General features: G+C 37.4%; 1 protein-coding gene across 1 annotated transcript; it reads left to right on the top strand.

Annotated features, from left to right (window-relative positions):
- The first annotated feature begins 529 nt into the window (after positions 1 to 529).
- Positions 530 to 10455, top strand: LOC107299507 (vomeronasal type-2 receptor 26-like). Its single transcript, XM_015828865.1, has 7 exons — positions 530 to 558; positions 891 to 1004; positions 1686 to 1977; positions 6044 to 6901; positions 7116 to 7343; positions 8290 to 8416; positions 9545 to 10455. The coding sequence occupies exons 1-7, from the start codon at positions 530 to 532 to the stop codon at positions 10453 to 10455; spliced, it is 2559 nt and encodes an 852-aa protein (XP_015684351.1).
- Positions 10456 to 18024: the final 7569 nt, after the last annotated feature.

Consider the following 18024-nt stretch of genomic DNA (forward strand, 5'->3'; position numbering starts at 1 on the left):
TTTTTGGGATAGGTCTTATTTTCCGGGAAACACAGTATCATCTACCTACCTATATCTATCTATCATCTATCTATCCTCTCTCATCTCTCTCTCTCAGACTTTCAGGCATATCTTAAGAAAACTGAAGATAGGTTAGATTTGGTCATCTTCTATCTGGGGAGTCAGTGCAGATATTTGGGGGATTAGACTGTCTGCTACTGTGAAAATAGGAGAATCACATGATGTAATGGAAACGAGACCTGGGAGAGAAATGAGATATTCCCATATGCACAGTGTGAAAACGAGCAAAGTAGAATTGTTTCTTTATTCTGGTAAAATATGTTGGGCTGATATTTTAGGTGTAGGTCAGAAGGTTGGGGAAAGATGATGTAAAGCATAACTTTTTTTGTTACTGATTATTTCATAATAAATGTTCTTTCCAAAGCATATATTTTCTTTATTTCTCTGGGATTTATACTGGTAATTACTTAGTTCCTTAATTATAATAATACTGGTAGTTTTCTTTTTGTTTACTTCATGCCGAACTTCAATGTCCAAGTTCAAGATCAACAGCAAAAAGTTTGAAGGATATTATTAACACACCAGTTTATGGTATTTTTCAAGCTGGAAGAAAGAGTGAAAACAGACACGAACTGTCCAGGGTGATTTCTGATAGATTCTTCTCTAAAGGGTTGGCTGTCAGGAGTTTTTATTACTAGACTTTAATTTTCACATCACAAAGAAATAAAAATAAAAATAAGAAAAGTACAATACTTATGATAGGCAAAATTTGGATTTGCTTTGAGAATGGTGGCTTTAACAATCTTGCTGCTAACACTATTTTCTCCCCAAGTATATAGGACTGATCAAGTGAAATGTAAATTTCAAAGTCTTTTTGTGCCATATCACAGATATCATCAAAGGGGAGATCTCATAGTAGGTGGCATAGGGACCCTAGGCAGTTTTTTGCATGGTGCCCTAAATTTTGAACAAGTGCCACCACCACCATTGCAGGAAGATCTCATGTAAGGATTTTGCTTTAGTTTTGTTGTGGGAATAATTGGTCATAGAGCTGGATTCAATTACTCAGTTTTGAATTGTTATGGATGTCCATAATTTCCTTTATTATTTTCCTTGCCATCTATCATTTCCTTTTGAAACCTTCTCAAACAAATATTGCCTTTTTATTGATCTGATCTCTCCTTCTTCTATCCATAACCTAATATGTTGGGCAGAATATTAGTGAAAATACAGCATTAAAATTCCTCATTTAACTATTTATTCAGAGTTCCAATTAGCTTAATAAATAATCCAAAGCCTTCCCTTTATAAATTGCAGAGATTGTCACTTCCAATTTTCCCACTCTTTTGGCTAATACAATATGGAGATGCTATTCTCCAATGATGAGTGGTATTTCTTTAGATTATTTAATGATCCAAACTCACTTTTTATTGACTTATATTTTGTATACTACTCTGCACCACAAAGTTGTTTGCAGAAATAAAAGCATAAAAATGAATAAAACACCATTTTGTAACTTTGTAAATTTTATACTGTCCTACCATTGTCCTTAATCAATTAAATATGACCCAGATATCTGTAATAATAAAAAGAAATGATTTCAAGGGTACCCCAATAAGGAGGATGCAAAACAGGTTTTTTTAGATTTAAACTTCAATATCATAAATAAATTGATTCTATTCCAGCTTGTTGCCTAAGAATTACCAACATATCCTGGCCTTGGTATTTGCAGTGAAGGAGATCAATGAAAATCCTCATATCTTACCCAATGTCACCCTGGGCTTCCACATTTATGACAGTCACTTCAGTGCAGAGAAGACCTATCATGCCACAATGCTTCTACTTTACAGCTTGAAGAATTTTGTTCCCAACTACATCTCTGGTATTGAGAACCATCTGACAGCAGTGATTGGGGGATTAGACTCCAAAACATCAATTGACATTGCAAATGTCTTGGATATCTACAAAGTTCCACAGGTAGATAACATCAGCTTGAAATTATATTGATCTGGAGAAGCAATTTTTGTTGTTTAAATAAAGGTTATTCTGTGAATCAGATATAGAAATTGGGAGTTTGGCAAAAAAATCACACACACACACACACACACACACACATATATGCAGGTCTTGGCGTATTTGGGTCTTTTCCCGTGTAAGATTGAGAGTATCTTGGCGACGTTTCGACAAGGTCTCACTCGTCATCTTCAGGCTGGGGTCTTCGACTTCGTTCCTGTGCGAGCAATATATATATATATATATTCAAAATTTTGTGGCTGACAAAGAGTTATTGGGAGACTAGTAATTCTTTGTCAGCCACAAATTTTGAATTTACAGTATTCACAGTATGTGACGTCTGCCTGCAAAACATGCTCCTAGATTGGAGCGAAATGTAGAACACTGATTTATATTTGATAGACTGGGTGCTTCACCGAACAGATATATATATTCTTTTTGCTTTTTTAAAGTTAAACCTCATTTTATAATGCACTAATTTAATTTATTTAATCCAATGAAAATGTGTGGGTGTAAGTGTGTGTAAAAAGAGACAGAGAGAGGAAGAAAAACCTACAAATTCTGATTTATTGAAATGTAAATGTTGCTAGATGGACAGCACAATCAGTAAAGAGTTAGGTGGCACCATAAAGTTAATCAATATATCATCACATATATCAGATAAGGTGCTGTTATATATATGATATATAGAGAAAGGGACAACTATAAAAATGCAGGAAATATGTGTATAGAATGAATAGAAGAAAGAAAGGAATAGAGTACCTACCAAACACATAATTGTAAAAGATAGATTAGCAATAAAAATAAGCAAGAAAATGATAGAACACCTGCTTGATGAATATAAATCACTAAGACCTGACGAATTAAATCCCAGAATTCTAAATGAGCTGGCAGATGTCATCTCAGAACCATTGTACCATATCTTTAAAAACTCCTGGAGCACCGGAGAACTACCAGAGGACTGGAAAAGAACTGATGTGGTTCCCATCTTCAAAAAAGGAAAAAAAACAAAATCCAGGAAAGTAGAGACCAATCAGCTTAATATCAATACGCAGGAAGATACTGGAAAGGATAATCAAAAAAAGAAATCTGTGAACATCTAGAAACAGATAAAGTTATAACTAGAAGCCAGCATGGATTTATTAAAAACAAATTATGCCAAACCAATCTTATTTCATTCTTTGAGAAAGTGACTAAATTAGTAGACCAGCAACATGCTGTGGACATAGTATACCTAGACTTGGTCCACTAAAGAGAGAAGATGGCAAGGATGTAACAAGCAGTAGAGAGAAAGCTGAGCTCCTTAACTCATTCTCTGCATCAGTCTTCAGACAAAAAGAAACTATAGCCCAACCTACCAAACACATAATTGTAAAAGATAGATTAGCAATGAAAATAAGCAAGAAAATGATAGAACACATTTCTGATCTTGATGAATATAAATCACTAGGACCTGACGAATTACATCCCAGAGTTCTAAATGAGCTGGCAGATGTCATCTCAGAACCATTGTTATATATCTTTAAAAACTCCTGGAGCACCGGAGAACTACGAGAGGACTGGAAAAGAACTGATGTGGTTCCTATCTTGAAAAAAGGGAAAAAGAACCAAATCCAGGAAAGTAGAGACCAATCAACCTAACATCAATATGCAGGAAGATACTGGAAAAGATAATCAAAAAAGAAAACTGTCAACATCTAGAAACAGATAAAGTTATAACTAGAAGCCAGCATGGATTTATTAAAAACAGATTATGCCAAACCAATTTATTTCATTCTTTGAGAAAGTGACTAAATTAGTAGACCAGCAAAATGCTGTGGACATAGTATACCTAGACTTTAGTAAGGCATTTATAAGTAGACCACAACCTACTTCTTGGTAACTAGAAAAAAGTTGAATAGATGGTATCACCATCAGATGGATTTGTAACTGACTGACAAACCATACTCAGCATGTAGTCCTTAATGGTACTACATCTAAATGGAGGGAAGTAAGCAGTGAGGTACCACAACGTTCTGTCTTAGGCCCAGTACTCTTCAATATCTGCATAAATGCCTTAGATGAGGGAATAGAAGGGGAACTCATCAAATTTGCAGATTATACTAAGTTGGCAGGTATAGCCAACACCCTAGATGATAGATGCATGATCCAGATGGATATCGACAGACAGGAACACTGGGCCCTATCTAATAAAATGAAATTCAACAGAGAGAAAAGCCAATACAATTATAAGTTGCATCAACAGAGGGATTGAATCAATATCATGTGAGGTACTAGTTCCATTCTATAAAGCCTTAGTAAAACCCACCTAGAATACTACTTCCTGTTTTGGTATCACACTGTAAAAAAAGATGTTGAGACTCTAGAAAGAGTGCAGAGAAGAGCAACAAAGATGATTAGGGGCCAGGAGGCTAAAACATATGAAGAACGGTTGCAAGTACTGAGCATGGCTAGTCTAATGAAGGAAAGGACCAGGGGTGACATGATAACAGTGTTCCAATATTTGAGGGTCTGTCATAGAGAGGAGGGGTCAAACTAGAACTAAGGAGAAATTTTCTGACAGTGAGAACAATCAACCAATGGAAAAGCTTGCCTCAGAAGTTGTGGGTGCTTCATCACTGGAAGCTTTCAAGAAGAACATTGACAGCCCCTTGTCAGAAATGGTATAGAGTCTTCTGCTTGAGCAGGGGGTTGGACTAGATGACCTCCAAGGTCCCTTCCAACTCTGTTATTCTGTATGGCTGTATGACATTTTGGGTACATTTGAAAGGACTCAGATACTTTCACATGTTTGGTAGCATGAGCAGAATAGTGGAATTTAATTAAAGTTCTGCAGTTGATAGACTAGGAAGCCACCCTGCTGTTTCTGAAGCTATGTCAGAGATTGGAACTGATAGTAACTAAAATAAATAAATAAAGCCTGAGAACATGAGTTTCAAAGAATATGGAAGAGATTTGGGGTTCTGCTGCTGTCTGAGCTCACTTTAGTTTCTCTGGCAAATCATAGACTGACTTCTCTTCATTTGTATAGTACAGACTTTCCGCTGCTCAGCAGTCAGAGGAGACATTTGCAAGACTGTAAGAGTGCCAAGGGTTTGGGTAATGGCTGAAGACTTAGATAGATCAAAAACATCATACCAGCCATAAGGAAAATGCCAGACGTTCACACTGAGATAAAATGATTGAACATCCTTCCATAGCAGCTCAAATGAGAATCTGTGACCAGAATTACAGGCTAAGGAAAACCCCCTTGGGTGAATTTCTGACCCATCTTACTTTGAGAGATAAATGCAATTCTATTGTGAAGAATGCCATGCCCTTTTATCTGTGCACCTGTTCATAAAATCCACTTGGAATAGACAGTCATACAGATCAATAAACAGGCCTTGAGCTGAACAAATTGAAGACAGATCTAAAATTCCAATGTATTTTCTCAAAGATCAGTTTCATTGTCATTTCATAACCCCGAATGATCTCTACAGAGATTATTTCTGCTACAAATAATGGAGTATCCACGTTAGGAAGTGTCACTGTGTTATCCTCAATGCTGCCAGAGGGAAGATATACAACCTTATACAGATTTCTGCATATTATTATTATTATTATTATTATTATTATTATTATTATTATTATTATTATTATTGTTGTTGTTGTTGTTGTTGTTGTTGTTGTTGTTTCTTGCACAGTCAGCAGGATGGTCAGACTAAATTGTTGTTATTTCTTAAATTTATTGGCCACCTATCTCACTGTGGGGCTTTTCTAGGTGGCTGACAATAATAAAAAAGAAGAAAATGAAAGTGTAAACAGAACAGATGTAAAGTAATAGAACAGTAAAATAAACAATGAAAAAAAAACTTAAAGTGAATATGGTAAGATAGCTGAAAAGATGTTTCTGACTTTCTGATATATATACTGAAATTTGCAATACATTAGCTAAGTTGTATGCTGTGTCTTCCGTTTACTGCCTCTTGCACATTACTGTTAATGTGACTCTTACTATCTCTTTCTTTTGCTGTCAATTTTCCTTCAGCTGGTCTATGGCTCTGCTCCAATCATGAATTATAAAACCCCACGCCTTTCCTTCTTCCAAATGAGCCCTATGGAAAGACTTCAGTATGAAGGGATCCTGTCTTTGCTTCTTTACTTCAGGTGGACATGGGTTGCACTTGGTGTGATGGAAAATGAAAATGGAGAAAGATTTTTAGATGCAATTATACCATTATTTTTCAAGCATGGTGTTTGCTTTGAAATCATAGAGAAAATTGCCATAATAACATCTTTTAATGAAATTGGCAGCTTGTTCAACCAAGGTGCAGAAATCCATGATAAAATCATAGATAGCAAGACAAATATAATGATATTTTATGGCGAATCTTATTCCATGATGCTACTGAGATGGTTACCATATCTGTCAAAAAAAGAACAGATGGACCATATCATCAAAGGCAAAGTCTGGATATTGACAGCCCAGGTGGAGCTCACTTCACATGTTTATCAACGTGACTGGGATTCCCAAATGATCCATGGTGCTCTGTCCTTCACAGTTCATGCTAATAACCCACCAGGATTTAGAGCTTTTGTTTTAAATAGAAATCCCTCTGGCGCAGAAGATGGTTTTATGAAAGACTTTTGGCAGCAAGCCTTCAACTGTGTATTTAAAACTTCAGATATGGATGAGGTGAATGGAGATATTTGCAGTGGGAAAGAAAAACTAGAAGATCTTTCTGGAACATTTTTTGAAATGAACATGATTGGTCATAGCTATAGTATCTATAATTCTGTCTATGCCATAGCCCATGCTTTACAGGCTATGTCTTCATCCAGACTTAGACAGAGATCAATAGCAGAGGCAGGAAGACTGAAGCTTAAGACTCTAAATTCATGGCAGGTAATCAACTCAACATCTGGAAGATCATTAATTCCATATTCATTCCATATCTCCATAATTAGCTCTCTTTACATTTCCTTCCCATGCTTCCATTTCTTTTGACTATGTTTTTATCAGCCGATAATGTCCATTGCACCTAGTCTTACGCTTTTCCTAAAAATGCATCTAATTCCTCTTTTTCTAATCTCTCTCTCTCTCCCACTGGCCCACATAGCTACATCATTTCTTGAAAGGTGTTTCATTTAACAACAGTGCTGGGGACAAAGTGACACTTGACCAGAATGGAGAATTACTAGTGGGATATGATGTATTGAACTGGATTGTTTCTTCTAACCAATCCTTCATTAGGAAAAGAGTTGGCAGATTAGACCCTGAAGCTCCATCGGACCAAAGGTTCTCTATTAGTGAAGATGCCATAATCTGGCACAGCTGGTTTAACCAGGTAAGGTCTGATTTCTAGGATTCTATGAAAAATCTCGCTTCCAGGTCACCATTGCTTTGGCCAGATGTGTAATGTTAATTTCACTGATTAGTGATAAGCAGGAGTAACTCAGTATTGAGAGATGATTTGTAGAAAAACATGTTAATTAATTCAGAAAATGGAGCCAAGATGTTTTTGCTCCAGTTCTACAGTACTTATGAATTTATTATGTGTAATATAAGGTTGATCTGAAGTCCTAAAACATTATACCTTACTCTTCATGGATATCAAATGCATTGCTTATGGTGACTTAAACAATTTATAGTGAAAAATATAACTCCTTGAAGAAAAACAACCCCATTAAAGTTATTTACATTTTTTATTTTTTTTTGTTTATATAATTGTGGATTTCTTTTATCAAGATTTTCTTGAACCCTAATAGATTACATAATTCCCAGAGCACTGGTAAATATGTTCCATTGTTAACAATATACATTGTTTTGAAGGAAATGGATTCTTTCTTTAAAAGTTACCTGAAAGCTTTAGAAAAAAGAGGTAAACCACAGCATTAATCATGCCACCAATTATGTCCATCTATAATTCAGAGTTTAGCATTATTTATGAAGGAATGGCCATTTGTCATTAATTCATTATTTACTGAGATGACTTCCTGTTTTTATTGGAAATAGTCTTCAGTTGAATAACTGTAGCTTAAGTGAGAGCTGTGATATCGATGTCTGATGGCATATTCTATAATGACATATTGGACCAGTATTCTTAATAAGGAGATGACAACCTTCTTAATTCCAATGTATCACGTTGATTATAAAGAAGGGTATCACTATTGCACAGTTAATTAGATGCTTCCTGTGATTCTCATTCATATTAACATCTTTTGCTGGAATCTCCAAGGTCATTACATCAATATTGGCATTCTCCTTTTGTTTCTTTCTTGTTGATGCTTCAGTCCCAGCCTCTTTCAGTATGTTCTGAAAGTTGCCACCCTGGTTCAAACAAGAAAGTGAAGGAAGGGGAACCCTTTTGCTGCTATGACTGCATCCTGTGTCCAGATGGGAAGATTTCCGAGAAGGAAGGTAAGAAATAATATGTTTGGATTATCAATCAAACTCAAAGTAATTTAGAAAAACAATGAAATACAAATTTGTCCACACCAATGGATCCTTATCCCAGAATTTTTAATAAAACTGAACAAAATAAAATCTGAAGACTAAAAAAATCTCGATATTTTTATACTACACGTATTTATGGGGACTACGTGAACTTTTCTGGTTTACAATTAAGAACCTGAAAAGTGCACTTTGCCAGATCTCACAATGAAATATGGAAGCTTAGTGTGTAATTAGATTATAGTTTGCATGGGAAAAATAATGATAGTATATTTTTTAAATTTATTTTTTTATTTTAGATATTTATATAGACCCCATCTTAACATGAAATATGGGGTGGTCCCAATCAACCACTAAAGAACATCAATAATATTAAATGTAATTGATATTTAAACCCTAAGCCTTAAAAGCCTGGCATCTATGTTAAGCTTCCACATTCAGTCCCTCATTCAACCCTCCAGTCCATCTCACCCTATTCCAGCACATGGGGTAAAACCCAAGTTTTACGTGTTTTTTGGAAGTCTAGAAGGGTAGAGGCTTGTCAGATTTTAAGAAGAAGGGTGTTCCATAGGGCAAGAGCTGCCACAGAAAAGACAGGCTTCCTAGATCCCATAAGACGGCCATGTTTAAGAAAGGAAACTAGGAAGGTGCCCACCCTACCTGTCAGGTAAAGATGGTTCTGCAGATAATGTGACCTGTACTATAAAGGGATTTAAAGGTAATAACCAGAATATTGAATTGAACCTGGAAGAAAACTGGAATAGAAATATTCAATAATAACAGAATGAAATGTGCATTATATATTTTAATTCTATTCTATTCTATTCTATTCTATTCTATTCTATTCTATTCTATTCTTTTCTCTCTCTCTCTCTCTCCCTCCCTCCCTCCCCCCCTCCCCCCCTCTCTCCTCCTCCTCCTCCTCCTCTTTTGGCAGTCTCAACCATTCTTAATTGATGCTTTTTTAATTGATGTTTTTGTAGTCTTTATTTGATGTCTCTCCATCTTCTGTGTCTGACTTATGTTCTTTGACCTTTTTTTATATGCCTTGTACTTGAGATACTTCTAAACACATTAATCCATTTGATTTTTCAGATAGTAATGAATGTTATCCATGTATACAAGGAAGCTATCCAAACAAGAACCACAATTTTTGTATACCTAAAACAATGACATTTTTATCTTATGAAGAACTTTTGGGGATCACTTTAGTTTTGTTTGCCCTTTTCTTTTCTTTGGTCTCAGTGATGGTGCTTGCAATATTTGTGAAGAACCACAATACTCCTATCATCATTGCCAATAACCGAGACCTCACTTACAGTCTCCTCATCTCCCTCCTGCTCTGCTTCCTTTCTGCATTCCTATTCATTGGTCATCCTGAGAAGATGGTATGTCTCCTGCAACAAACGACTTTTGGGGTTGTCTTTGCAGTGGCTGTTTCTTCAGTGTTGGCAAAAACCGTCACAGTGGTTCTGGCTTTCCTGGCCACCAAGCCAGGATCCAAGATGCGAATGTTTGTGGGAAAGAGATTGTCGAACTCCATTGTCATCACCTGTTCTCTTATTCAAATAGGTATTTGCATGACATGGCTAATAACTTCTCCCCCATTCCCAGACACTGACATGGATTCAGTAGTTGAAGAAATTATTCTGCAGTGCAATCAAGGCTCTGTGACTATGTTCTACAGTGTCTTAAGCTATTTGGGCTTCTTGGCTGTTATTAGTTTCATAGTTGCCTTCATGGCCAGGAAATTACCTGATACATTCAATGAAGCCAAGTTCATCACTTTCAGCATGTTGGTCTTCTGCAGTGTTTGGATATCGTTTGTTCCAACCTACCTGAGCACCAAGGGGAAGTACATGGTGGCGGTGGAGATATTTTCCATCTTGGCCTCTAGTGCTGGTTTGCTGGGCTGCATCTTTCTTCCCAAATGTTATGTAATTGTTTTAAGGCCTGATTTGANAGGGAGAGCAGACGCAGCCCATGACAGAGACATGCAAAGCTAAAGATAAACTTAATAGCAATAGCAATAGGACCTAGACTTATATACTGTTTCACAGTGCTTTAGAGCCTTCTTTAAGTGAGTCAGCCTATTGCCCCCAACAATCTGGGTCCTCATTTTACTGACCTCAGAAGGATAGAAGGCTGAGTCAACCTTGAGCTGGTGAGAATCGAACTGCCAAACTGCTGGCAATTGGCAGTTGGCAGAATTAGCCTGCAGTACTGCATTGTAACCACTGTGCCACCACGGCTCTTAATAATTGGAATATTTGGAAAAAACCTAGTCAAAAACTCTTCACCCAAGGGACTTGCAGGTGACATTTCACCTGTGGGGCTGCAGATGACCTGCCCCACTCCTGGACACACGCACACATGTTAATCATTGGCAACGCCTTGGAATGGTATTTGGGGGTGGTTGCTTTATTTTATTTTTGTTACTTGGAGCTGGCGTCTCTGGGAGTGGAGTGGAGTGCCCGATTTTTGTGGGAATAATAAAAAAAGCATCTCTTTCCTTTCTTTCCTTACCTGACTTCCAGCCTCGTACCATTTCTCTTCGCAATCCGCCACGACCCCGTGCAAGGAAACAAAGGAAGGTTTTTTGGGGGAAAAAAAGGTCAGTCAATCAATTCTAACTTCACGATCTTTCACAAGAAGTTGGAATTGATTGATTGACCTTTCCCCCCCCATATAAAATTCCTTTGTTTCCTTGCATGCGGCAGTGGTGGATTGCGAAGGAGAAACAGCATGGGGCTGGAAGTCAGGTAAGGAAAGAAAGACAATTCCTGGGGGGAGCGAGGATTTCTTTCCTTACCTGCCCCACTTGTTCCGAGGCCGCTTTCTGCTCAGATCCGTTGCTCTTGTCAATGGACCAACCGCCCACTTCCAGGGCCCTTCCTCCCTGAGTCTCTGGTGCTCGACCTGCGGCTTTGGTCGGCCTGCCAGCCCCAACCCTGCTCACCGCCGTCCAGCACTGCCACCCCAGGGCTGGAGGTGGTGGCCTGGCATGGGAAGGGCATGCACCTCACTCTCTTGCCTCCATGCAGGGTAAGGTTGCCACCCCCGCCCCCGCCCAGATGCCCTTGCCTCCCCCAAGCATTTTTTACTAACCTGCGTTTCAGCTGCATTCTTTTTCTCCATTCGCTTCTCAGCTTTGCCGCATGTTTGTGGGACTATCGGTAAAAAAAAAAAGTTCCATCAGACTTTCTAACTTCTTGTGAGATCTCAAGAAGTTAGAAAGTCTGATGGAACTTTTTTTTTTACTGATAGTCCCACAAACACGTGGTATTGATGCAGATTGCTCATGGATGGGACTGAAGGCCTAGGACTGGGGTGACGGTGCTTGTGTGCCACCTGTTGCACGCATGCTATAGGTTCGCCACCACAGATCTAGTAATTGTAATTGTATAGAGAACAAATCCTGTTTTAGGTCATATTTATGTTAAAATATTGAAAATTTAAAAGGGCTCAGAAACATTTAAGCATGACAGTATTGTTACTGTGAACTCTCTTCAACATGATAGTGTACAGAAATATTAAGATTAATATATATTAAATAATTTCAGTTTTAAAATTCACGCTGGCTAGAGATAGGTCAGGTCACTAAAGCAGAGCATATCCAATTACCTAAATCTGTAAGTACAAATATTGCACTTAATTATTTAACTTTCGGGCATATTTTAAGAAAACTAAAGATAAATTGGCATAGATCTAGCTATGCTAATCTATCTTCTATCATCCATCTATCCATCCATCCATCCATCCATCCATCCATCCATCCATCCATCCATATCTATCTATCTATCTATCTATCTATCTATCTATCTATCTATCTATCTATCTATCTATCTATCTATCTATCTATCTATCTATCTATCTATCTATCTATCTATCTATCTATCTATCTATCTATCTATCTATCTATCTATCTATCTATCTATCTGTGTTTCCCCCAAAATAAGACCCAGTCTTATATTTATTTTGCCTCCAAAAGAGGCACCAGGTCTTATTTTAGGGGGATGTCTTACCTGCTTACCTTAGGACTGCCACAGCCAGACATCCCATGCCCCAACACCTGTTGCACTGCTACCTGAATTATTTTGTGGCCGCTTGCGACCACTTGTCAGATGCCATGTGGTACATCATGCCGATGCCACTGCTCACATCAGGAGGCCACATTTCTCATTGTGCCGGTGCTGCCGCTTATGGCAGGAAGTTATGTCTCATGTCATGCCAATGCTGTCACTCACAGTAGGACTTGCATTGTGCCGGTGCTGCCGCTCTGGTACACCATGGCACAATGTGCTACGTGGCCTGCTGCCATGAGTGGCTACACTGGGATGGTGCAGCTTGTGGCCTCCTGCCATGAGCGACAACAGTGGCGCAAAGCAAAGCCACAAATGGCTGCACTTGTGTGAAGCACCACAGGGCCTCCTGCTTTGAGCGGTGGCACTGGCGTGATGAGCCACATGGCCCACCATGAGCGGTGCACCAATACAATACGCCACACAGCCTCCTGCCATGGTGGCAGCACCGGCAAGAAGTGTCATGTGGCTTCCTGCTGCGAGTGTGGCATCCTCCTGCCACATGGCATCCTTCCACGAGTGGCTCCAAGTGGCTGCAAAAGTCGGGCAGTGGCGTGGCAGGTGTTGGGGTGTGAGAGGCCTGGCTGTGACGGTCCTAAGCTAAGTGGGTATGGGGCATAGCTCCACTCCCTCACCCCCGCCCTAGCTTGATTTTTATGCCTTTGCATTGTCCCAAAACCAGGGCTTATTTTGTGCTTATTAAGTGCATACATAACAATAAAGCTAGGTCTTATTTTTGGGATAGGTCTTATTTTCCGGGAAACACAGTATCATCTACTTACCTATCATCGTCTGTCTGTCTGTCTGTCTGTCTGTCTGTCTGTCTGTCTGTCTGTCTGTCTGTCTGTCTGTCTGTCTGTCTGTCTGTCTGTCTGTCTGTCTATCTATCTATCTATCTATCTATCTATCTATCTATCTACTTATCTACCTCTCTCTCTCTCTCTCTCTTTCTCTCTCTCTCTCTCTCTGTCTCTCTCTCTCTCTCTCTCAGACTTTCAGGCATATCTTAAGAAAACTGAAGATAGGTTAGATTTGGTCATCTTCTATCTGGGGAGTCAGGACAGATATTTGGGGAAAGAAGGTTGGGGAAAGATCATGTAAAGCATAACTTTTTTTGTTACTGATTATTTCATAATAAATGTTCTTTCCAAAGCATATATTTTTCTTTATTTCTCTGGGATTTATACTGGTAATTACTTAGTTCCTTAATTATAATAATACTGGTAGTTTTCTTTTTGTTTACTTCATGCCGAACTTCAGTGTCCAAGTTCAAGATCAACAGCAAAAAGTTTGAAGGATATTATTAACACACCAGTTTATGGTATTTTTCAAGCTGGAAGAAAGAGTGAAAACAGACACGAACTGTCCAGGGTGATTTCTGATAGATTCTTCTCTAAAGGGTTGGCTGTCAGGAGTTTTTATTACTATACTTTTAATTTTCACATCACAAAGAAATAAAAATAAAAATAAGAAAAGTACAATACTTATGATAGGCAAAATTTGGATTTGCTTTGAGAATGGTGGCTTTAACAATCTTGCTGCTAACACTATTTTCTCCCCAAGTATATAGGACTGATCAAGTGAAATGTAAATTTCAAAGTCTTTTTGTGCCATATCACAGATATCATCAATGGGGAGATCTCATAGTAGGTGGCATAGGGATCCTAGGCAGTTTTTTGCATGGTGCCCTAAATTTTGAACAAGTGCCACTACCACCATTGCAGGAAGATCTCATGTAAGGATTTTGCTTTAGTTTTGTTGTGGGAATAATTGGTCATAGAGCTGGATTCAATTACTCAGTTTTGAATTGTTATGGATGTCCATAATTTCCTTTATTATTTTCCTTGTCATCTATCATTTCCTTTTGAAACCTTCTCAAACAAATATTACCTTTTTATTGATCTGATCTCTCCTTCTTCTATCCATAACCTAATATGTTGGGCAGAATATTAGTGAAAATACAGCATTAAAATTCCTCATTTAACTATTTATTCAGAGTTCCAATTACCTTAATAAATAATCCAAAGCCTTCCCTTTATAAATTGCAGAGATTGTCACTTCCAATTTTCCCACTCTTTTGGCTAATACAATATGGAGATGCTATTCTCCAATGATGAGTGATATTTCTTTAGATTATTTAATGATCCAAACTCACTTTTTATTGACTTATATTTTGTATACTACTCTGCACCACAAAGTTGTTTGCAGAAATAAAAGCATAAAAATGAATAAAACACCATTTTGTAACTTTGTAAATTTTATACTGTCCTACCATTGTCCTTAATCAATTAAATATGACCCAGATATCTGTAATAATAAAAAGAAATGATTTCAAGGGTACCCCAATAAGGAGGATGCAAAACAGGTTTTTTTAGATTTAAACTTCAATATCATAAATAAATTGATTCTATTCCAGCCTGTTGCCTAAGAATTACCAACATATCCTGGCCTTGGTATTTGCAGTGAAGGAGATCAATGAAAATCCTCATATCTTACCCAATGTCACCCTGGGCTTCCACATTTATGACAGTCACTTCAGTGCAGAGAAGACCTATCATGCCACAATGCTTCTACTTTACAGCTTGAAGAATTTTGTTCCCAACTACATCTCTGGTATTGAGAACCATCTGACAGCAGTGATTGGGGGATTAGACTCCAAAACATCAATTGACATTGCAAATGTCTTGGATATCTACAAAGTTCCACAGGTAGATAACATCAGCTTGAAATTATATTGATCTGGAGAAGCAATTTTTGTTTTGTTTAAATAAAGGTTATTCTGTGAATCAGATATAGAAATTGGGAGTTTGGCAAAAAAATCACACACACACACACACATATATATATGCAGGTCTTGGCGTATTTGGGTCTTTTCCCATGTAAGATTGAAAGTATCTTGACGACGTTTTGACGAGGTCCCACTCGTCATCTTCAGGCTGGGGTCTTCGGCTTCGTGCCTGTGCGAGCAATATATATATATATATATTCAAAATTTTGTGGCTGACAAAGAGTTATTGGGAGACTAGTAACTCTTTGTCAGCCACAAATTTTGAATTTACAGTATTCACAGTATGTGACGTCTGCCTGCAAAACATGCTCCTAGATTGGAGCGAAATGTAGAACAGTCTGATTTATATTTGGTAGACCGGGTGCTTTTTTTTGCTTTTTTAAAGTTAAACCTCATTTTATAATGCGATAATTTAATTTATTTAATCTAATGAAAATGTATGGGTGTAAGTGTGTGTAAAAAGAGACAGAGAGAGGAAGAAAAATCTACAAATTCTGATTTATTGAAATGTAAATGTTGCTAGATGGACAGCACAATCAGTAAAGAGTTAGATGGCACCATAAAGTTAATCAATATATCATCACATATATCAGACAAGGTGCTGTTATATATATGATATATGATATATAGAGAAAGGGACAACTATAAAAGTGCAGGAAATATGTGTATAGAATGAATAGAAGAAAGAAAGGAATAGAGTAATAATACAGAAAAGAATATGAGTAATGAAACTGAATGCTCACAGTGGCATAATTTTGTTTTATTAGAATTATGATGTTGTGCATATTGAGTTTAAGATATTTGATCCCAGAGAGCAAATACAACTGTATCCTGTGTCATTTTCATCCATTTAAGATACTGGATTTAAAGATCTAAAACATCATAAAAATGTGTGCGAATAACCCCAGAGCATTACATTTCCATTATCTTCTAGAAGTACTTTTGCTTTTCAGAAAGCAGACTTGAGAGAATGCCTATGTTATCTTTTAGGCAGCAAAGCCTCATGTTCAAATCACAAAAGAAACCCACCATGAGGGCTTTAAACTAAAATTAAGGAGGGAGAGTGACCAATTTTTAGGATCTCCAGGATCTAATTCCAACAAAACCCACTAGAAAACAAATCAAATAATGAGGTAAGGGATGATGGGAGGGAAGACAAACTCAAACACCAAGTAGGAAATATAGGAAGCATATCTAGAGTCAGGTATGTATATAGGTCTCAAATGCCTATATACAAATGCTCAAAGTTTGGGGAACGAACAGGTTAGCTTGAATTATTAATATATGAGGGTAGATATGATATAGTTGCAATTAATGAAACTTGGTGGGATGAAACCCATGAGTGGAACATACTGATAGAAAGATAGAAACTGTTCAAAAAACCCAGACCCCAGAAAAGAGGTGGAGTTGCATTATATGTAAAAGACCACTATATTGCTACAGAAATGTACAAAACCAAAATACATCAGCTGGAAGACTAATTCTGCATTGAACAGGTTCCTGACCAACCTAGCTGACAACTTTGTTGTCCAAAAGATAGAGGAGGGAACTAGAGGGACAGCCGTACTGGACTTATTTCTTACTAACAGAGAAGAAGTGATAGAGGGAATTGAAATTATATGAACCTTGGGTGAGAGTAACCGTGTCATATTGGAATTCAATATAATGCAAATACAAGCAATAGAACATAATCATACCAAAGTCTTAGATTTTAAAAGAATTGATTTTAACAAACTCAGACAGAGGTTGGGAAAGATTCCTTGGATAAAAATCCTAAAGGGGAAAACAATTTAAAAGCTTGGGAAACTCTGAAAAATATGATCATAAAAGTCCAGTCCAGCATAATACCACTGAAAAAGAAAAACAAAAAAACCAGGAAGAAACCAACATGGTTGCACAAAGATCTCTCGGATAAACTGAAAAACAAAAACTAAGGCAGAATATCAGCAGAAAGCCAGAATATGCAAAGATGAAGTCATGAAAGCAAAGGCTTAGAATGAACAAAGTCTTGCAACAAAAGTAAAAGATAATAAAAAAAAGTTTCTTTCAACATATAAATAACAAGAAAAAAGTCAAGGAAACAGTTGGTCCACTAAAGAGAGAAGATGGCAAGGATGTAACAAGCAGTAGAGAGAAAGCTGAGCTCCTTAACTCATTCTCTGCATCAGTCTTCAGACAAAAAGAAACTATAGCCCAACCTACCAAACACATAATTGTAAAAGATAGATTAGCAATGAAAATAAGCAAGAAAATGATAGAACACATTTCTGATCTTGATGAATATAAATCACTAGGACCTGACGAATTACATCCCAGAGTTCTAAATGAGCTGGCAGATGTCATCTCAGAACCATTGTACCATATCTTTAAAAACTCCTGGAGCACCGGAGAACTACCAGAGGACTGGAAAAGAACTGATGTGGTTCCTATCTTGAAAAAAGGGAAAAAAACCAAATCCAGGAAAGTAGAGACCAATCAACCTAACATCAATATGCAGGAAGATACTGGAAAAGATAATCAAAAAAGAAAACTGTCAACATCTAGAAACAGATAAAGTTATAACTAGAAGCCAGCATGGATTTATTAAAAACAGATTATGCCAAACCAATTTATTTCATTCTTTGAGAAAGTGACTAAATTAGTAGACCAGCAAAATGCTGTGGACATAGTATACCTAGACTTTAGTAAGGCATTTATAAGTAGAC

The sequence above is a fragment of the Protobothrops mucrosquamatus genome, unplaced genomic scaffold (genome assembly GCF_001527695.2).
Source record: "Protobothrops mucrosquamatus isolate PMUCROS unplaced genomic scaffold, P.Mucros_1.0 scaffold5044, whole genome shotgun sequence".
In the NCBI taxonomy this organism is placed as follows: Eukaryota; Metazoa; Chordata; class Lepidosauria; order Squamata; family Viperidae; genus Protobothrops; species Protobothrops mucrosquamatus.